The 23375-nt window shown below is 36.6% G+C and overlaps 1 protein-coding gene across 1 annotated transcript in view; it reads right to left on the reverse strand.

The window, feature by feature from the left end:
- The window catches only part of vwa8 (von Willebrand factor A domain containing 8), a 140318-nt gene that overhangs the window by 59165 nt on the left and 57778 nt on the right, over positions 1–23375 (reverse strand). The window contains exons 23-35 of the mRNA XM_048192999.1: positions 21127–21262; positions 20916–21035; positions 20585–20790; positions 16353–16504; positions 12998–13106; positions 12628–12766; positions 12313–12500; positions 8207–8329; positions 7969–8033; positions 6508–6633; positions 6249–6358; positions 1167–1321; positions 36–228 (exon numbers count right to left, since the gene is read on the reverse strand). Coding sequence (XP_048048956.1) covers positions 36–228; positions 1167–1321; positions 6249–6358; positions 6508–6633; positions 7969–8033; positions 8207–8329; positions 12313–12500; positions 12628–12766; positions 12998–13106; positions 16353–16504; positions 20585–20790; positions 20916–21035; positions 21127–21262 — 1822 coding nt within the window. The remainder of the gene's footprint in view (positions 1–35; positions 229–1166; positions 1322–6248; positions 6359–6507; positions 6634–7968; positions 8034–8206; positions 8330–12312; positions 12501–12627; positions 12767–12997; positions 13107–16352; positions 16505–20584; positions 20791–20915; positions 21036–21126; positions 21263–23375) is intronic.

Genomic DNA, 23375 nt, shown 5'->3' on the forward strand with positions numbered 1-23375 from the left:
TATGATATTTGCATATGAAGGTGTCAGTGGTTTACCTTTAGGGAAGATCTCAGTCAGTGGGACTTGTGTAGGGGGCAGCGCACGTACCACTTGATTGGCGCCTAACAGACAGACACAGTTAACCCTCTTTGGGGGCCCTGTTCGCTTACTTGACCCAAAAAACATATCAGGCCCCCGACCCTCTGTTATGGGCGAAGATCTCTTAAAGCTGTACACCTCATTTGGGGACTGTGGAAACACAATACAAAACAGGTTATAGGGGTCAATGCCATATGAGAGTATCCATGATAATGAAAAGTAAAAATCATAAGTAGCCAAAAGTGATGTCTGGAGATGATATATATATATATATATATATTTTTTTTATGACCCTACAAGTTAAATTAAACGATCAAAATATGAGGAAAATATTTTATAATTTTTAAATATTTTAAATATGAAGGAAAAACAAAATCCTAAACTCATCTGGCAAAAAAGGCACAGCTACAGGTAAAAAATAAAATAAAATAAAAAACCTTAGGAAAAAGCATACACTAACTACAACATAATCAGTTATTAATATTTTGTTTGTTCACATTTTTTATAATATTCAAGTAAAGGGTGAAGATGTTGATTTTCCTAGGTTGGACATCACTTTTGGCCACTATACCATCATGATCATTGTTATTATTATAAAAGAATCATGAATATTCTAAGAATATTAATGTCAGGAAATAACTTGTGAAAAAATATTAGGTGACATACAACATAATAATAATGTAAATTATATTAATACCATTACATTTGATGCATCTGGCTAAATTTTAAAGCCTTAATTTAAAGAAATTAAAAATTCTGCATTATTACGCATTGCTAAAAAATGTGCAAAATGATCAGTTACAAACTAATTAATAAGGTTTTCTTTTCATTGCTTTTTTTATTTTTTATTTGTTATGATATCAAAACAGCTGCATCATCCATGTATGCCCCCTCCCATCCACCCCAAAATATAAAAAAATACTTTAATTCAGAAATTGAAAACCATTATAAAAGAAGATATTCATGTTATTATATGTAACAAATTTTAAATAAATAGATCTGGACAAAAAAAAAAAGTGTATCATGTCATTGATCTATAGAATTCAACTGTGTATTTTACTAGAGGGTATGTCATAATTGTCACCCACCATGAGATCTGGGAAGCCCACAATAACATTAGCGTAGGTGTTTGTGTCACAGAGGATGCGGTTGGGAGACACGATCTTCTGCCCCAGGGCAGTGCTGAGGTTCTCATTGGGCAGCTGCTCATTCGATACCTCCTGAGGAGCTGTGGTTTCCATCCCTGAAGCACAGAGACAGTCACATCATCACTCTAAAATGACCTCCTGTAGAGATGATAATGTGTCCTCACTACTAAACCCATAAAAGGGTTCAGAGCATTTCTACCACGACTTTACATTTGTCACATCTTTATACCCCAGTTTAATTGGTCATTATTCAGACCTTCTAGAGACATTCTGTCACACTCGATTTGATTAAGACCCCAATCCTGCTGATGGGAACTTTTGATGTCATTAAAAACATGCTCATTTTTCATAGCAAATGCTGAAGTGTGTCTGATACTTTAGATGTACGATGCCCATAAGTACAGGCATTACTCTATCTTTATGACAGCGACATTCATCTCAATAACTCATACTATGAGTTATTAAGTGTCTTTCTGGTCTTCACGCTACAGAAACTGATACGTGCTGAAGGAGGAATGACCAGGGGCAGTTCATCAGAAGATAAAGCTGTTTATAAAGCCCATTTCATGGGCCTTATAAACAAAGGGGCAGCGATTAATTTCACCAGCTATTTTAAGCCTTCAAAAACAAACTGGTATTACTTTCTATCAAATGAGGCGTGCAGGACTCACTGGCATCATCCATCAGGCCCTGAGAGCTCCAGCTCTCCTCTAAATGCAGTGGGATACGTTAATGCAGTGGCATACATAACTCTGCTTTCAAATGAGCTAAGGCAGGAATATTTAATAATTATATAAACGTATATAAGATTTTTTTTTTTTATGTTTTTGAAAGAAGTCTCTTTTGGCTCACCAAGGCTACATTTATTCGATCGAAAATACAGTAAAAGAGTAATATTGTGAAATATTTAAAAAAAAATATTATATAAATAATATTTCAAGATAATATTATATATATATATATATATATATATATACACAAGTGCGCTATATACACTATCGTCTTATACAGTTGTGGTCAGAATTATTGGCACCCTTGGTAAATATGATCAAAGATGACTGTAAAAATAAAACTGCATTGTTTATCCTTTTGATCTTTAATTCATAAAATTTGCAAAAATCTAACCTTTTAATTGAAGGAAAAGAATTTAAAGCGGGGGAAAAAAAAAATCACATTATGAAATAATGTTTTTCTCCAAAACACGTTGGCCTCAATTATTGGTACCCTTTTATTCAATACATTTTGCAGCCTCCTTTTGCCAAGATAACAGCTTTGAGTCTTCACCTATAATGCCTGATGAGTTTGGAGAACACCTGACAAGATATCAGAGACCATTCCTTCATACAGAAGCTTCATTTTGTTCTCAGTGACACATTTTTGTGTTGGTTTTGGATCATTGTCCTGATGGAAGATCCAACCACGGCCCATTATTAGATTTCTAGCAAAGCGGTCAGGTTTTGATTTTTTATCTGTTGGTATTTGATAGAATCCATGATACCATGTATCTGAACAAGATGTCCAGGACCTCCAGCAGAAAAATAGGCCCACAACATTAAAGATCCAGCAGTATATTTAACAAAGGACATGGGGTAACTTTTATCCATGTGTGCACCAAACCCATCTGGTGGGTTTGCTGCCAAAAAGCTCTTTTTTTTTTTGTTTCATCTGACCATAGAAACCGGTCCCAATTGAAGTTCCAGTCTTGTCTGACAACTGACAAGATGCTGTATAAGTGCAGTTCATTATTAGTTCGTTAACTAATGTAGTTAACTAATGTTAAATACCAATGACCTTTCCAACGTGATTACATAATGCGCAGTGCATCGCAGAGCTAGTGCAAGACGATCATTTGTAGTTAAAAAGTACATAATTTTTAATTTTTTTTTTTTTAGAAAATGACAGATAGTTTCGCTAGATAAGACCGTTATTCCTTGTCTGGGATCATGTAGAGCCCTTTGAAGCTGGACTGAAACCGAAATTTGGACCTTCAACCCATTGGTATCCGGTGAAGTCCACTATATGGAGAAAAATCCTGGAATGTTTTCCTCAAAAACCATAATTTCTTTTTGACTGAAGAAAGAAAGACATAAACATCTTAGATGACATATGAGTGAGTAAATTATCAGGAAATTTTAACTCTGAAGTTAACTAATCCTTTCTTTAAAAAAAACAAACAAAACAACAACAACAAAACAAAAAAACAAATTAACCCCAAACTTTTCAATGGTAAAGTATGTACAAATGAATTGCCTTTGCTTTTCTTCATGGCCAGAACAGAAGGCAGCACCAAAGCAGACCAGGAGCCCTGCAGTTGTGCTGACATAATGGAGACTGTCAACTCAGCTTCCGCCTATCCCAGCAGTCCCTGTCTTTGTTAGGGACTGTCAACATGCACACCTCCAGAGGGGCTGCATGGAACTATGGCCTCAGCCTCTGAGTAGTAGAAGGATAAAGGAGGCTGTGGTTATGTAACACGATTCTCTGATACCAGGGTGATGTATCGCACCACACTTTCCTCCTCGCAGACAGCAGGGAGAAGAGACATGCTGAGAATGACATGACGACAGGTGGCGGCGGCTTATAGCCGTGATCTGTCTGTCAGCCAACAGACATGGTGTAATTGGTACTTCAGTGATAAGTCACACTCTGAGGTATACTTCATTCTGATGTATACGAACATTTTGAGAAAACTCTCAGCCTAACTCTGAGCAATAAATGCACAGAACCTGATTTCATCAAGTGCAACTTGATCCTGGATCAACATCTTTGTTGATCCTGGAACAACATTCCAATGAACCAATCAGATTTGAGGGACAAGTTTATGTCAAGTTTAGGCTTACAACCAGGGTTAGGTGCTTCTACATCAGTGTTATTCACCTATCATTTCCCTCTGATTTTAGGGAAACTTATGGGTAGGGTTAGATTTAGTGGTAGGGATATGGTTAGGATTACATTTTTGGACAGGAATGTTGTTCCAGGATCAACAAAATATGTTGACCCAGGAATACATCTAAATCAGCAAAATCAGGATGTGCAATATATGCCCCAATATACTTACAGTGCAGTTCTTTTTGTTCTTTGTTTAGGGGTAAAAAAAAAAAAAAAAGTTTGAAATACCTTTTCAGTGGTATACTGTTAGCAAACAACCTGACGGCATCCACACTGCTGAAAGCATAATTTAAATTAATATGTAAATATGTGCTGCACGCTTTCTTCTCAATAACAAAATAAATACACAACAAAAATGACAGCGGTGAGAAAACAACAGAGAAAAAAGGCTCTGATCATAGTGATGTGGGTATGTTTGCACAAGCTCTGAAATTCAGTCCAGTGTCATGTCACATTCATTTATATAGCACTTTATACAATATCTTGCTTTAAAGAAAGCAGCTTTACAGCTCTACTATAAAGAAGCTCTTCATGATGGACTGAACAGAAGAAATTAACCAGAGAAGAAATCCACATCAAAGAAGGCAGAGCCCCAGAGCCACACCCACCTATTGCATAATCTGACCAATAGTGATGCAGGGATGATGTCAAAACCTGGAAGAATAGAGGGTATGCACGTGACGTCACCGTCGACCGTTATGACTGTGGTCATGCCCGCTGAGTGGCAAAAGACTGAGCGGCAGCATTGGTTTTCAGCGTGAATGCAGCGAAAAACACACAAAACACATCCAAAACGGGAAAGAACTTTGTGATTGACTGTACAAATAGTTTTGACACAAAATCTGAGGTATATATTTAAAAACTGCAGAAAGACTCAGAGAAACATGGATTTGCAGTTATTTTGTGTCGAAACGATGGATTTTGAGGTAAAATCTACCTAGGTTGTAGTTATACAGAATATTCACAGGCAGATTTGCTTTATGTATTTCCCCAGTGTCGAAATCAGGCCCATTAAAATGTCAGGAAAAACGACTCCTGGCTGCATGTCAATATCCTTGGATTAGGTTTCTTTGACATGTCATAAGGAACACTTTCGAGCCCAACCTTTAGTGTAATCATTTGTTTTACTCGCGTTTTCGCAGTTTCCTCTATTAAATCCAGTCATGCAGCAGGTTCTTTTGCCACTCAGTCCAGCTGAGGGAGCGCGTTCCGGCGGGAAAGTGATGTCGATGCATACCCTCTTATAATTCACCACTGGGTCCCTAGAGATTTTCCTATGGGTTTTATAATGGGTTTTTTAAATTTATGAGTGAATTAAGGTCTGTTGTAAACGTAACTTGATAAAACCTTTTGCTCTGTAGTGAAACTACACACACCCATATCGAAAACGTGAATTTTGAAGCTGTTATTTTTATTTTAAAAAAAATGTATGTTTCTAATAAGTAACTAGACAAGAACATTTGGGGTGTGAGTGCGTGCGGTTTACATTGTAGAACAAAACGTCTTAGTATCGTCAAGTTATGTTTTCCACAGACCTTATTTTACTCAGAAATTGAAAAACCCCATTATATAAACCCATAGGAAAATCTTAGTTATTAGTCTTTAGAATTAGAATTAGTCTCTTGGGTTTTGACGTCATCCCTGCAGCACTCTATGGTATTTATCAACAGGAGCGAACTTTTCCAGAAAGTCATAAAACACACTTTTGTTTTGGTCTGATTTTGCTTGAAATGACGTCACAACAGTTTGTTCTTTAATTCTGCTTAAATAACATCTGGCCTTAACAAGTAGTACTGAATAATAAAACTAAGTAAAAATGTGCCCACTAGGAGTAAGAATGTAGAGTAAAATGAGCATAAATGAGTAAATAGATTCTCTGTGTGAGAACGTATTTACTATCCAAGCCATCAAAGATGTCACCAGGTTTATTCACGTGCAGAATCTGACAAGTCAGATTCAAACCCCCCCAGGCTTCATGTCAGTCAAAGCAGATGCGGAACAGATGCATTTGCCAAAGCAAGACAGATGGTGACTGACAAGTGTGAAGGGCTCTCAGTGGCCCTGATTGGATGCAACATCGCAGAGTCACTTCTGATTGGTTGTTCTGGCTAATAAGCAATAAGAGTTATTCACCTGAGCTGGTGCCAAAGCCGGTGTTAACAGCGTCTTCACTGATGGCATGCAGCTGGCACACTCCCGTGTCCTCTGCGCCCATGTGCATGGGCTTTGTCAACAGGAACTTCCTGCACATGATTTAAACGCATGTAGTTGAAGATGTACCATTGGTTGTAGCAAATGCTCTTAAATACTAAAACCTCAATGTGGGCAAACAACTAAAATATGAAGGAATCCTTGTGATTTCATTGAAGTGCACAATGAATTTCATTGCCACCTGTCAGTCTTGCTCTCAACAAGAAGCCAGCGGTCTTCAGCCACCAGGAACACAGCCTTGAGATTGATGGGGAGGGAGATGGTGTGAACTTGACCTTCTAGCACATCAACAACATCCAGCTGATTCCTGTCCAAGTAGAGCACAGTATAAATCAGTAGGCCATGACTGAACAGGACACCAGAGCTCTGTTACAAAACCTAGTGAGCTGTTAGCAGTCTACAGCCTACACTGTAAAAATTATTGCAATTTTAATAGTAAAAGACAGTAAAAATACTATACTATATAAAAATACTACTCTAAAAATAATATATTAAAAAAACTTTTAATTGGTAAACGGTAAGTTCACTTACTATATATGGTGAAAAACTAACAATAAAAATATGAATGACAGGGAAGAGAACAAATTGTTGAATTAAGTCTTTTTTTTTTTTTTTTTTTGATCGCCAAATGATCGCCTTCCAAGTGCTTTCGCCAAAACCGCACTTTCGTATTCTTCAAAAAGCTTACGCTGTATGTCCTACACCTTCCCTATTCTACTTACGGAATAAATGGAAGTGGCGCTGCGTTCGTTCCGTAAGTAGAATAGGGAAGACCCTTATTCCTCATCTGGTATCATTTAAAGCCCTTTGAAGCTGCACTGAAACTATAATTTTGACCCTGGAGGCCATTGAAGTCCATTATAAGGAGAATAATCCTGGAATGTTTTCATCAAAAACCTTAATTTCTTTTCAACTGAAGAAAGAAAGACATGAACATCTTGGATGACATGGGGGTGAGTAAATTATCAGGAAAATTTTATATGAAAGTGAACTAATCCTTTAAATCAGGGAGACATAGAAAATGTGCAATGGTTGGGGGTCCCCAGGACAAGTTTGAGAAACACTACTTCAGATTACAATATGTTTATTATAACAATGTTACCATAAATTAAAAAATAAGCAATAGTTAACAACGTTATAATGAACAAATTTAATCACTATGGGATTATAATACATCACCATAATGCGTTGATTATGACAGCACAGTGACCATAGGTATTAGTTTTTCCATTAGCATTCTGCACTTAAACTATGCTTGTAGGGGGCGCTATCAAAAATGAACAAGTGATAATGACAGGATGTTCACCTAACCTTCATAACTGAGTGATTTTGAGTGTTCTAAATAAGCAAGGACTCATAAAAATGGCACTTCTTACATAGAACACATAGCAACATAGAAAGAAACATATTTTTCTATCTCAGAATTCTCTATTTCTCACACTTTGTCAGAAATCTTAGATTTTTGATGCAGTGCATTCTGGGATTGATTTGGCCAAAAAGGGTCAGAAAGGTGAATAATCATGTTGCTTTAATAAATGAGCTGTTTAGCTTTGGAAAATGCTGCCTACATAGGCAGCTCACTAGGTTTCAGAATAAAGTGTAAGGGGCTCGTTACACTTAATATTGAGGGAGAGTAACCTACCCGTTTTCTTTGTAGAAGAGAAGCCAGTTCTTGTGGGCAAACTCCTTGCACATTTTGTATGCTGGCTAATGACAACAACACAAAAGATGAAAATAATTTTAAGATAATGTTAGGCATGATTGTATGATTTTACACTACCAGACTTGATGCTAGCCACAACACTGATAAAAGGTATCAGGCCCCTTAGTGGGCCCTGGACCCCTGATAGAGAACCACTGCTATAGACATATATTTCCACCTGACTCTCTTTGTTGCTCCACCAGTTTGAACTCTTGCGTGGTGGTTCCTCCTGCTTGTCCTGAGACAGGACCAGTCTCCTCACAGCACCAGTAACCAGGTCCAGATGGAGCACTGTGTTACCCTACAAAGAGGAGACAAGAATGTTCACATACTCTAGTTTTTGAAAAAGAGGTCATATCATTTCATTTTATTCCCTAAGATACACTGATAATGTTAAGGTAATGTCAAGGTTTTATGCACCAAGAACAGTCATAATTTAGTTAAAGCAACCATTTTCCAGCCTCTATCTGACCATGGCCTTTTTACAGCTGTCCCTTTAAGATACGTAAATGTCCTTTTCACATACAATACGAATAAGGCCAGAAATGTACTTTATGCAAGTATTGTGTTACAATGCTTCTTATCTTTAGTTTTCACTTTCATAGGAAAGGTTGGAGGCCATAAATTCCTCCTCACCACTGAATTTGCAGCATAATGGCTTCCTTACGCCCTGGCTTTCATATACCGCATGCTGTCTGTGTTATTAATAGAAGTCTTGCATCATTTCTGGACAGATGGTGGGTTTGGCTGAGACAAGCCGTTATGGTCACGGGCCGCACCGTTTCATTCAGTCTTTGTGTTTTCTCCACCAGGAGAGCAATGACCCCTGGATGGCTCTTTGTGATGTCTGGACATCTGTATTTTTAGATTTTTATACGCAATAAGTAATCATGTTCTCCACAACCCTTTTTTCCACTGCTAACAGGTGTTTTAAGGTTTCCTCCAGACTCGACTCTAATACAAACCAGCTGCACTCTGTGAATGTAAATTCCAATTTGATCTATTTCCATTTTTTTGGTTTGGTACCTTAATATGTAAGTGAAGTAATGAGAATGGTTATTCAGTACATGAAGATACACTACATGACCAAAACCGTGATCTCCGAAAACACTACAGCCATATGTGCTTGTTAAAGGGGTGGTTAAATGCGATTTCACTTTTTTAACTTTAGTTAGTGTGTAATGTTGCTGCTTGAGCATAAACAGTATCTGCAAAGTTACAGTGCTGAAAGTTCAATGCAAACTGAGATATTGTCTTTTAAAGTTATGGCAGTTTACTGCCTACAAAAACAACCCGTTTTGGACTACAACGGGTTGGTGACATCATAAACCCTCAAAACACACCCCCGGGAACGTGCAACAAAGTGGGCGAGGCCATGTGGTGCAGCACGTGGAAGCGAAGAGTTGTGTACACCGGACGCAGGGCGACGCGTCAAAAGATAATAGAACCCATTATAATCTTTGATATTTTCTACACTGGATGCGGCGCGGAAGACAGCTTCCAGAAACTACACGAGTTCAATGCTGGATTTGCACAAAGGCTATTATTGAAAGATGAAGCAGTTCCCACTTTAAAAGCAGAAGCTGCTGTTTATTGGCTTCAAACTGTAAGTACATTTTATTGCTTGTACATGTCTTTTAAACCTAAAGTTCTGTTGCTATTTTTGGTTGCATCGAGGACATATACAAAGAGCAACTCGTTTTTGCTTCGCTAGCCAGTTAGCTAAATTCTACAAATACCAACAAACGTCTATGTTCATAGACAAACAGTTGTTCATGCTATAAATTAAACGCTACCTTTACAAAAATGTGACTACTCAGTCATGTATTTGCCTACAGTAAAGCTTTAATCAGGATAAAACTGTATATTGAAAGCTAACAAACAGCAGTGACAGCTTATAAACACTTTGACACAAATACAAAATGAAATACCATTAATAAACGTCCTTTAAAAGCCGCGATTGCAGCTTGACCCTCTTCATCTGGGTCTATTTCGGGCTCAATTTGATACAGCAATATAGACAATATTTACATTTTTACTGAAGCAACGGATGGTAAGGGGTGTGTCATTTCCAGACGCTTCAGCGAATCATGATACACTGGGCCAGCTACCAACCTGCTAACCAATCTGAGGACATTGCGTATTTCGGAGGGAGCGGCTTCATAGAAGCAGGAAGTCAAACGAGCCGTTCATATGACAGTGGAAACAGAGGTGTAGAATAAAGATAAAATATATGAAAAATACAGCGTTTTCAAAAAAACAAAGCATTAAGACATGATAAACTGTGCCCCAAGAACACAATAAAGCCTAGAAAAAAAAACACTTAACCACCCCTTTAAACATTTAACTTTAAAACCATAGGCATTAAAGGTGCCATCGAACGTTTTTTTACAAGATGTAATATAAGTCTAAGGTGTCCCCGGAATGTGTCTGTGAAGTTTAAGCTCAAAATACCCCATAGATTTTTTTTTTATTAATTTTTTTAACTGCCTATTTGGGGCATCATTAAATATGAGCCGATTTATGCTGTGCGGCCCCTTTAAATCTCGTGCTCCCCGCCCACGGAGCTCGCGCTTGCCTTAAACAGTGCCTAAACAAAGTTTGCACAGCTAATATAACCCTCGAATGGATCTTTACAAAGTGTTCGTCATGCATGCGGCATGCATGCGTCGGATTATGTGAGTATCGTATACTGTTATATTGTTTACATTGATTCTGAATGAATTTGAGGCTGTGCTCCGTGGCTAACGGCTAATGCTACACTGTTGGAGAGATTTATAAAGAATGAAGTTTGTGCATTATACAGACTGCAAGTGTTTAAAAATGAAAATAGCGACGGCTCTTGTCTCCGTGAATACAGTAAAAAACGATGGTAACTTTTAACAGTACATTAGCAACATGCTAACAAAACATTTAGAAAGACAGTTTACAAATATCACTAAAAATATCATGATATCATGGATCATGTCAGTTATTATTGCTCCATCTGCCATTTTTCGCTATTGTTCTTGCTTGCTTACCTAGTCTGATGATTCAGCAGTGCACAGATCCAAACGTTAATACTGGCTTATCTAATGCCTTGAACATGGGCTGGCATATGCAAATATTGGGGTCATACATATTAATGATCCCAACTGTTACGTAACAGTCGGTGTTATGTTGAGATTCGCCTGTTCTTCGGAGGTCTTTTAAACAAATTAGATTTATATAAGGAGGAGGAAACAATGGAGTTTGAGACTCACTCATTTCCATGTACTGAACTCTTGTTATTTAACTATGCCAAGATAAATTCAATTTTTCATTCGAGGGCACCTTTAATAGGGAGTTTCCACTCTTCTGGAAAGTCTTTCTACTAGACAGAATGGATGTTTAATCTGTTAATGATAGAGTGCTGCAGTGATGACGTATTTTTGTAGGCTAAAACGGAAGTTAGCATTACCCTGGTTCCCTCAACCAAAAACCAGTAGGATTCTTCCATTGGCTTTTGGATTATTGCAGAAAATAAGCTCTTTGGCTAACAAATGTTTAGGATTCTTACATGTTTTGTTTATAAAGATAATCTCCACAAAACACAATTTTTATGAATTTTGAAGCCGAAATACAATCATTAGAAGTAATAAAGTGGTGAAGCGTGAAGATGTTTAATATTAAAAAAAGAAGCATCAAAGCTTTGGTTACAGAAATTTCTCAGGTTCCGTTAAAAATATCTTCATTTGTGTTTCAAAGATGACAAGAGGGAAAGTAAATGATTTTATTTTTGGGTGAAGTTTGTTTTTGGTGAAGTAAACTATGATTAACATTACAAGTGGACTTGTATAAGGAAAATATCCTACAAAAAGTGCAGTGTAAATTTTAACTAGGTTATTTTAAATGATAAACAAAGCCTAAATATAGTGACAATAACATCCAGCAAAGTAACACGCAGCCTAAATACGTTGTATAACCTATTTAAAATTCAAAATGGTATCATTGCTCAAACATCACATCTCATCTATGGTGAACCTATTAGCTCACAACTCTGGCTCGAATTTGTTTTGATCTTTGGCCATTTACTATTTCCATCCACTATTATTAGACATTGTTTTCCCCTCACAGGTTTGGTGGAAAGGATGCATCTATTGATGATCTTCTATTTCCATGTTCAGATCATAACAGAATGTCTCAGATAAACATCAGAGCAGGAATGAGACCCATAAATGGATAGGTAATGGTAGCAAGTGGACAGCGACGCTTTCATGTATAGTGCCTGCGTAGAAGGGCGAGTTACATGTCACACACACACACCTGTTCTTCATGGAGCACCACCTGGTCCAGCAGCGGGTTGCCCAGTGCCGCCACAGAGACAAAGGGCTGCCACACTCCACTGATAGTTCGGGGGAAGATATCGTAGAGCTCAATACACTGGACAGAGTCTCCTTTCTCCTTCATAGCATACAGTGACACAGGGTTACATGTGGCCACGTAAATTGAATCTATGAGGAAAAAAAGGATTCACTTTCAAAATAAAAGCCACAAGACTTTATAATGCCATATTAATTAGGTCAAAGTTTGGCTCCATGAGACTAACTTTGATATCATTGTACTTTAGTCATGGCCTACCATTAGCAGTGGTGACGTCGCAGACGATGTTGACCTCGTTCATGGGGATTTGCCAGTGGGCCTGTTCCTCAGTGAAGCTCATAGATCTAGACGCATGCCTTTCAGATGGATAACTCTGAACCCGCAGAAACACTGGGCCCTGATGAAAACCACAGACATCTAATTAGTTTCAAAGTGTAATATGATAATCAGCACTGAATAATGGCTGTTTACTATTGTCTTTTTAGAGCTGCTTTACACCAGAGTTTGCATCAATGTAAAGCTGCTTTGAAACAATCTGTATTGTATTAAGTGCTCTATAAATAAAGGTGATTTGACTTGACTAATAACAGCTTTGAAATACTGAAAATATATGAAAGGTTTATGATACCTTAATATCTATCCGATGGGAATCTGTTGGACACAGCAGCTTTCGTCGTGCATTACCACCCTGATTGATGGTCCAGTAACCCGCCATCTTACAGTCTGGCAATGGTAACCTAGGAAAAGGGTATTTTAGTAATTATCAGTTATGAAATTTAAATCTTACACTGATTATGACAACATGTAGGTCACGAAAACACCTAAAACTGTGTTCTTTTATTAGGTTAAGCAAAACTGACTGGTACACCTAGATTTTTGCAATGATTATGAAAGTAATCAGTGTTTTGTCCAGTGACTGTGTTTACTGTACATGCAAAAGAATGTAATCACAAATTGCACCTAAATCAAAAAATGATGGTCATTGTTTAATTTGGCTCTAGACATGCCCCAGAACTGAAGACAGTCTGCTGTCTCTGTAGTGAGGCTGGAGTTCATTGACATTTATGAAGGCTGTAGTTACATATCTAGTTATTGCTCAGTTACTATTCCCAGATAAAACATGAATGTACTACTCTGCAGTTCATGCAGGTGGGACAAGATATCATTCTTATCAAGATAAAACTATTTTTTTTTTTTTTTAAGAAATTAAGAATTTTATTCAGTAAGGACAAAAGTTAAATTGTTCAAAAGTGCCAGTAAATACATTTATAATGTCACAATATATATTTTTCAAATTGATGCTGATCTTTTGACTTTGAATTCACTGTACAATCCTGAAAATAAATGTATCATGGTTTCCACAAAATATTAAGCAGCGCAACTGTTTTCAAAATTGATAATAATAACGGTCTATTTACACCAAGTAAGGTGGGGGGCATTAGCTTTTGTTGCAATCAACCAGAGTTCAAATCTGCCTTTTACCTAACTCATTCTTCACCATTTTCCTATTGCATATCAGCTCATAATAGCATTATAGCAATAGTGAAAATAGTTTGCATAATGGGTATTTAATAATGGAAATAAAGTATTTAACGGGTAGAGTTAGGAGTAGGTTTAGGGGAGGTAATGTCAAGTACAAGTAATGTCCCAATAAAGCAGCATCCATTTATGATTTTAATAAATATAATCAAACACACCGAATGTGTTGTTACTATTGCATATGGTTTTGCATACACTGAGGTGCAAACAATGAAATAGTGGCAGATACAAAGTATAAATAGCATGTAACAACCATTTACAATTAGTGCAAAGAAAATACTTTTTGGTACACCTAGGGTAAATAGTATCTATTGTAGCTAAATAGCTATTAGCCACTGCTTAATAATAAATGTTTCTTGAGCTGCAAATCAGCAGATTAGAATGATTTCTGCAGGATCATATGACACTGAAGACATTTAGCAGACTAATGGCTGCTTAAAAAAAAAAAAAAAAAAATCAGCTTAGCTATTTTAAAATACATAATATTTCAAAATATTACTGTATTTTTGATCAAATAAATGCACCTTTTGTGAGCATGAGGCTTCTTTCAAAAACTTTTAAGTATGATTCAAAAGGAAATATTTGTTTCTTCACTGTCATTTTCCAGTATTTTGTATGAAACATAATAATAAATTGTGCAGACCAGATGGCAAAACACTCAAAAGCAAGTGAAATAAGACAAATATGAGACGGAAGAAACAAATAATTTCCTTTATTGAAAATGTATAGTATACAGTACTGAGAAAATGAAATGTGCTTTATGGAATGAGACATTTTTTGTTGTTATATCATGCTGATGCCAAACTCTCAATAATCAGATTCCAAAACTATGGCAAATTCCAAACAGTGGGCACTGGAAGTGCGGACAGTGATGGCAAATAGACGGAACACAAAGGATCATTCCAGATAAAGAGAAAATGTTGTTTTTAATTGCTCCCTTTGCCAAGTGTGTTCCAAACAACCACGTTATGAGACAACTGTCCTGCTCTCTCCAGGGGCCTATACCATGAAGCCAGTTTAGATGGCTAGCCAGGTATGTTTCAGTTTAGTTTGCACCAACCCTGGGTTTTAGGCACCATAAAAGTGGCTTGGCTTTTAGCAGTATTCATCGCCATAACTCCGTGGCTAACCTGCTCCAGGGAAGGTTAAGTTCCAGGTTATGTTCCAATCAGCTATGAGAAAAATGACATGTCTGATGCAATAAAGTCAAGACAAAAGCATCTGGCTTTTAGCAATGTTTATTTATAATAATAATTTTGTATGATTTAGATATTATTTATGTAATTATTACCCCCTAAATCCCTTATACATGTACAATTTTAGTTTATCAATTATTATTAAGCATTTAGTTCAAATGAATACAAATATATAAAACTAATTTAAATAAGGTTTACAATCAATAGATAAAGCTATAAAAATGACTACATGTGAGCTTAAGTGTTCAATTCTCTATAAACTATATAAACTAACTTCACAACTTTTACTTGGACTGATATAGCAAGATTTTTCTTTTAGCTATGCTCTTTCATAGACAGCTCTTTTCTTCTTGAGGTGTAAATTTGTTTAAATTCTTAATATTTTTTAATCTCATACTACGCTGCTTCTCTCGCGAGAAGTGAATCGCAGTTTCACTGTTCCACAACATGTGATTGACTGTTCACTACTGATGCCACACCTAAACTCCTAGGATCAAAGCCTGAGTTGACAGAGGAAATTGATAATCAACATCATGGTACCAACAAAACCTGATTGGATTGGTTTTGTCAACTCAAAACTAATCCCGTAACCCTGAGTTTGTTCAACTACCATCATGGTATGGGCCCCAGATTTCCCACTTCAAGCGTTCTGTTCTTCATAGTGAACAGGGTATAGAGATGCTCACTTCCCACTGAAATTTACCCCAAATTTCTCATATCTTTTAAACACACTAACCAGACCCTGGCAATCAAGTTCAGTTGTAGTTATTTCTGAGCCCGTATAAGTGAATTCATGAATATTTAGGGTTTTGTCTATTGCACCTTCAATGAAATTAGCAGCTTATAAGTTAAATGCATCTGTTCAAGGTGAAGTTTGTAATTTTTGTGACACTAGAAACAAAATTGATGTTCATTGATGAGAAGCCCAACTGGGCTTCATATAACAACACTGGCTAAACCAATGGTGTGAGTTTGTCCTGTTTGTCAGAGCAACTCAGATGGAAACTTTATTTGAAAACAGTGATCATTTTTGCATTATTTTGTTTAGGGTCACTGCTGGTGAAAAAAATTGCACACTTCACCTTTGAAGGCATTTGTTCAAGTGTATGGTTTGAGGACCATGCAAAGCAGATCCTTTCTACAGGTAGTCTTATTAGTCCAGGACAGTGTGGCTGTTAGAGAACTCAATATTTGTCTATGATACTGTATTTGCAGACAGTAAAGGGGCAATAGGAGCTGAGCTCTTACTCCTTGGCCAGGTGCACGCTGGTGGGTTTGGCTCCGATCGGAATGCCATGCTTGTGCAAAGCTGTGATCAGCACCTCACTCGTGTCCTTGTTATAGGAGTCAAAGTCAAACACGTTCCTCACCACATTGGCCAAGCCCTCATCCGGAAATTTCTGGAAAAAGAGGAGAATAAGGTAAGGCCACAAGATAAAAGCGTTTTGTTGTAATGCATTTTAAGAGCAATCTGATCTTATGTTATCAATCACTGCAGATTAAAAACATTGAATCGTGCTGGAGAGATTGATAAAATATGTAGGAATGGTTTCTATTTCAGTTGATAAGCATGATTTTAAATTGAACTGGCCACAAAACAAAGGATGATTAATTAAAATGAGGAATTTACTGAACTGCAATTCAAAAGAAATTCAGCGCTTTCTCATGAGAGAGGAATTTCTTCCATCCAAAAGTTTAGCGAGGAAAAAACATGAATAATAGGACCATTAACCATATAAAGCCTACAATATCATATTTGATACCATCATTTCAACATGATCAAAAGTTTGCTGAAAAACCTTTTGTACACAATCTACAGTGTTCATGCTTTCTGTTTTCTGATTGACAGCTCACTTTTTTTTGCAAGTAAAAGGCCTTCTAGTATAAATTTACAAATGTAAATGTTGTGATACATGTATATTTTTGCTGTGAAATCTTTACTGATTGATATGCAGATACTATATTTATATGCATTTTATGCAAGTAATCTGTTATACTGTTATAAACATATTGTTTTACATTACAAGCAATACTTTTTGGTCATATAAGTATCACCAACTCCACTAGATTGCTTATGCAGATTTTGCCCAGTTTTGGCTTCTGTGATTTGTTTCCGTCAGAGTATGAGTTTAATATTCTCAGATAGCATACTATATGAGCTATACAAGCCTGATTTATCAAATACTCAACAAAAACACATATGCAATCATTTTTATTTAGATTTTCTTTTTATATTTAGTCTAAAGTTTAAATAACTGTTCCAATAAAAAAACAACAACAACAACAAAAAATACAAATTTCTCTAAGTTCAACATGGTCAACACAATTAACAGCCATTAAAAAAAAAAAGATTTTACTTTAGAAATAAACAACACCATTGTTTTCAGATTTATTGTTTCAACTATATATAAAAAAGAATGCTGAAATCAAACTTCAGGATACATTAGATAATTCTTGAAAGTGTATTTCCGCCAGTATTCGTAAAATAAAATACTCATATCTTACTAATATTATTCAATGTTTTTGGAAGCAACCATATATTGTATGTGATTAAGATATTGTATGTAATTCCAACTGAAATATTATACATTATTATAAGTTACTCATAGCAACTATATGAATTTCTTTTTAATTTCATGCCATTTTAATTCTTCTTTGTTCAATTCAAATTTGATCTGTTTGCATCCTCACTTCACATTTAGGAAGTGGGTTAGGATATTAAACATTTTCAATTCAATTCAGAATGGTGCACAACCTGCCTATGGTTAGGTTATTTTTCTAGACTGTACCTCTGCTCACTCTGGACATTCACACTACTAACTTTAAAAGAATCTCATTGTGTAAATCCTAAAAAGTTTTGAAGGAGTTGACAGACCGGGCACTGGTCGCTGCTTTTCATTTTATAATCTGATCCAATTAAAATAAATAAAAAAAGAAAAATTCATAAGTAGACAATTTATATTATGAAGCTAATTTCAAGCATAACAGTCTTTAGAACAAAAAAGGTTTATAAGATCACAAGGAACAAATTCAGTCAAGTGTGTCCGAACTTTCAACCGCTAGTGTAGACCTCTGATGGCTGCTTGCGGCAGACCAATTTGACAACTGACTCCTCATCCAACGTGACAGATGAATTCCATCCATCTATCTGCACCCCTGTCACTCCTGAGAGCTGAGGCTAGAGTAGGAGGAGGCTGGTACATTGTGTGTGTGTGTGTGTGTGTGTGTGTGTGTGTGTGTGTGTGTGAGAGAGAGCAGAGTTGAAGCCCAGAGACAGGTGGCCCAGAATGGCAGTGTGGCCTCTATGTGTCAGATCAGTCAGTGAGTGGGCCGAGTGAAGAGACAAGGCCTCTCCTCCCTCACTCTGTCTCTCGTGCGGCACCTTTCATCTCAGACATAGAGTCACTCACCCTCATCTATTAAACATCACACAGTTCATCACAGACACAAAGTCTGAATTCTTAAAATGTGGAACATCCTAAAACCAAGAGGTTTGATGTATTGTGTGGATCTGGGCAGACTTTTGACCAGCGGCATAAAGTCTGATCCACTTTGCAGCTTATTCTGGACATGATACGTCCCTTTAGACAGGAAGAGACTGTCTGATTGACATGCAACCAAAAAGAGTTTTTTTTTTTTTTTTTGTAAGCACCATTCATCTAAAATATGTTCAAAAGTTTGGGGTCAGTAAGGTGTTTTTTTTTTTTTTTTTTGAAAGAATTAAAACTTTTATCAGCAACGATGCATTAAATTGACCAAAAGTGACAGTAAAGACATTCATAATGTTACAAAATATTTCATATACATCTAAGAATCTTGAAGAAAAATGTATCACGGTTTCTGCAAAAAATATTAAGTAGGGCTGCACAATATATATCAAAATATCGCAAATGTACATATTGCAATATGCATATCGCAACGGCTTGCGATAACTGAATGATTTCAATACTTCAAAAAGTTATGAATTGTCAAAATTTTAGATCAATGCAGAGAATAGACACCTGGCTGTTAAATACATGTGACATGCTTAAAGTCCCCCTGTGGTGAATATCAAGTTTTTAAATGTTGTTTATATGTCTATGTGGTGTTTTTAATATGCTTTAAGACAAACCATGTGCAAATTCATAAGTCAACACCATTGCTGAGTATTTTCTCTTTAAAACTGCAGTGATCTAAAAACGTGGTTTGAAATCGCTGGTGTTTGTTACATCACAAACTACCATGTAACCAATCACGTCAATGTGCTGGTGGGATTTAGCATATCATTAACAATGACCACTCTGAAGCAGAAGAGTCTCGAGAAAAGCCTGGTTATCCCAGTATATTTTTCTGCTGATATGAAAAATCGGGTCGATTTGGCAATATAGAGGGTGTATTATGTATATTACGATGTTATAATGAACTATATGCCTTTCTCCACTGACATTCTGAGTTGTTCAAAGCGATTGTAAGGATACTGACTTTTAGAAGGCAGCTGTCTGACTCTGAGATGGTGAATGGTAACATGGTTTGTGTAACATTAGCAAAACATTATTAGCTGTTTGATAATGTAGTCAAGCAAAAGGCTAATCATATTAATTACCGTTATGTGTCCGATGTTGTAAAAAGCGATACCATTGTGCAGCGTTTATCTCAGTAAGTTGACCGAGTGGATCTATGAGCTGGTGTGAGTGAGTGGAGGCGGGGCTAGTTAGCATATTCATAGATCCGCGTATAATAAATGAAGCAAGGGTGTAGAGTTACATTCAAGCTATTTTAAGGCATGAAGAATTTTTTTTTCACAGAAACAAAAAGCTTAAATATGTCCTTTTGGGGATCAAAGATGATTTTTAAAGGATACAATTATTGACTAAAGGGGGACTTTAATGTAAAAAAAATAAAATAATAAGCCATGGAAAAGAATGAGGTGCTCACACACACACAGAAAGCCAGACAGTTTTGTCTTAAGAGAACATAAGCAGTTAAGGAAGAAAATGCAACTTTGCCATCAAAAATATATATATAAAAATACATTTTAAAGTACATTAAAATAGTAAAGAGGTATTTTAAACTGTATTAATCACAAAATTATAGGTCTGGGACAATAAATTGATTCTCGATTTGCAATACAATGATTCTGGATCGATTCTGATATTTCCCGAATTTATCACAATTCTCTTTCAACTCGATTCTGAGCTTAGTTTTTACCAGCAGATAGCGATCTAGGTTTAGGTCTAGGTTTAAGTGGTGTGTGTAAAGAATTGAATACAAGCAGTGAATGGCTGTTTCTAAAAAAACTGCTTTTTTATCTGCTGTTAAAAACTAAGCTCAGAATTGAGAACCGCAATACATTCGGAAAATATCTGAATTGATCCAGAATCATCACTCTGTCTATTATTCGCTTCCATTTTGTGTTATATGCATCAGACCGTGAACTATACGTGTCAGACGGACTATATATATATGTGTGCCGTCTGAGGCTATAACTACCTGCCAGTTACCTGTAGGTGTTTTACGATGTTGACCACTTCTCTTGTAGAGTAGGGGTAGGTGATTGTTCCTTGGTCAGCCATGGCCCGGAGCTCTCCGAATGCAGCCACCAGTTTCTGAAGAACAGCATCAGGAACGTCAGGCCCGTACTGCTTCAGCATGGCAAACTCCGCCTGAGGTTTGGGGTTGTCCACTGCATGGCAGCTAAATATGTCCCCTGAAAGAATGAATTAACATATCCTATAGTCCTTACTTTATATTTGTTTGTAATACTCATGATGATACGAGTCTGTGATCAAACACTTTTGTATAATGATGCTAAACAGTATAATTGACTTTTACCAAGAGCTCCAAAGAAGTCATTTCCCAAAAACGGAAATCCTGGTCGGTTTGCTAAAACAATCATGCGGAAGTCTGGATGCATGGGGATGGCATTAGGCCTTCCTGCCGCTTCCAACGCATCTGTGGAAATCAAAGAACAAATCCTGTTTTAAAGACTGTCCGTGATGGGTCAGTGATGTGGAATGTGTTTGATCCTCTCAGTCCATTTCACCTGACACTATTCTTCTTCCATCTGCCAGGATCATTTCTCCACTTTCCACCAAAGTCTTCAGGATACAGGTGACATTTGTGGGAGCTTTATCAGCTTCATCTATTACCAGGATATGTCCCATCTTCACAGCTTTAACCTTGAAAACAACACACAAGCACATTTTTAATACATAATTTAGTTATTATTTCAAGTCCACTTATAATGTTAAGCAGCGTTTCTTGTGTGATGTAGTTTAAAAGAAACATTTCCCATCCTCAGGCTACTGCTGCACACTACCGTTCAACAGTTTGAGGTCAGTACGATTTTTTTTTTGAAGAAATTAATACTTTTATTCAACAAGGATGTAAAGACATTTATAATGTTACAAAAGACTTTGTTTACAAATGAATTTTTTATAACATATGAAGGCTGTTCCTTCAAACATTCTATTCATCAGAGAATCCTGAAAAAAAGTATAATTTTTTTTTCTTCACAAAATTGTTGGTAATAATAAATGTTTCTTGAGCAGAAAAACAACATATTAGAATGATTAATGAAGGATCACATTTGACAATGAAGTCTGGAGTAATGATGCTGAAAATTTAGTTTTGTCGATACTCGTCACATTTCAAAACATATAAAAAAAAAAAAAAATATTTTAGATTGTAATCAGATTTACCGCACAAAAAGTATTCTCTTCGCTTCATAACATTAAAGTTAAACCACTGTAGTCACATTCACATGAATATGTCTTTAGTAGCTTTCTGGGCGTTTGAAAGTATTAATTATCTTGCTGTCAATGGAGGCCTCACTGAGCCATCAGATTTTATCAAAAATATCTTAATTTGTGTTCCGAAGATGAATGAAGGTCTTACTGGGTGTGGAACGACATGAGTGTGAGTAATAAATGGCAGAATTTTCATTTTTGGGTGAACTAACCTTTTAATTAGGCAACAATTCACTTTAACTCCTAAGATGTCACAGAAAAATTGAGATGAACTGAATGTCAGATTTGGAATCAGATTGTGACTCGCTGAATTGAAATCAGTTTGAATTACGAGGAAAGATTTCCATACTAAATAGGCGGTAACATACAGATGTCACATATGAGTAAAACAACTTGGGTCCAGTCTGTGTAACTTTGGATATTTTGTTTTCGGGAAAAGTTCATTTATCACATATTTCATGAACATTTTCATGAATGTTTTTTTCAGATTTTTATTTTTGTTTTCATCACACTGTATTGTTGTTCAAATTCGCCAAATGGAAACAATAAAACAAAATGGATAAACAGCTTGAATATTCGGTCTCTACATGGGTGGGAATGAAACACCCCTTTCCCCTGATTGGTCAACCAAACATCAAACCATGCCGTCATCTGTTATTCCTCAGGTTTTGCGCAACAGAATAATCATCATCCACTGCTACAGTTGAACAGATTCTTAAAGTGTTTATTGCAACTACATTTCATCTCTTTCTAATTAAACAACCAGAATAATGAACTGATACAAACTGTACCAGGGCAGACAAACAGGGCTTTCTTCTGTGTAGACATAGGTTCACTATGGCTCACTATGTGTGCCTGAGAAATACACTATTTTAGGAATTAATAGGTAGAAATACCTATATTTTTGTTTTGAAGACAAAAATGAGAAAACAAATTATCTGAAGGTACATGGACCAGCTTGGTTTCCATGCTTTCCTTTGACTGGCCATATTTGAACTCTTGCCCTCTGGATCATCTTTATTCCAAAACAGCAAAGAGGAGCAGAGTTAATGGAAAGCTGAAGATTACAGCCGTGTTTTTATCATCTCTTATATGTACAGCTAACATTAGTGTCTCTTATTTACAACCCAGAGCTGAAAGGTGGTTTGCGGAGAACGAGGGGTGTTTTCTTGTTGCTTTTATCAGTTGGCCCGGCAAAATGCGAGACCATTTGGAAGCATTGATATCAGATGAGGCGTCAGAAGGGGCTTCAAAGCCTAAAGACTATTTATACCCAGAGAGCTGCCGCTGGGTGCTAATTGAGGGGCCAAACTCCGAGTCACAGCCTGCTTTTCATCTCCCTCCACCTTGTATCGAGCAGAGACATCGTTAAAAGCCTTTTGTAGAGAACACCCGCGACCCTGCTTCACAAACAATGTGTCTAAATGGCACCATCATGCTAACAAAACAACAGGCCGACTTCAGAAACGAGCAGCGTGGAGGATTATAACACACTGTCCTTGAGGTCATTCATTAATTTTTAATGCTTTTTCCCTCATCTGTG

This window comes from Megalobrama amblycephala, linkage group LG6 (assembly GCF_018812025.1).
Source record: "Megalobrama amblycephala isolate DHTTF-2021 linkage group LG6, ASM1881202v1, whole genome shotgun sequence".
Lineage (NCBI taxonomy): Eukaryota > Metazoa > Chordata > Actinopteri > Cypriniformes > Xenocyprididae > Megalobrama > Megalobrama amblycephala.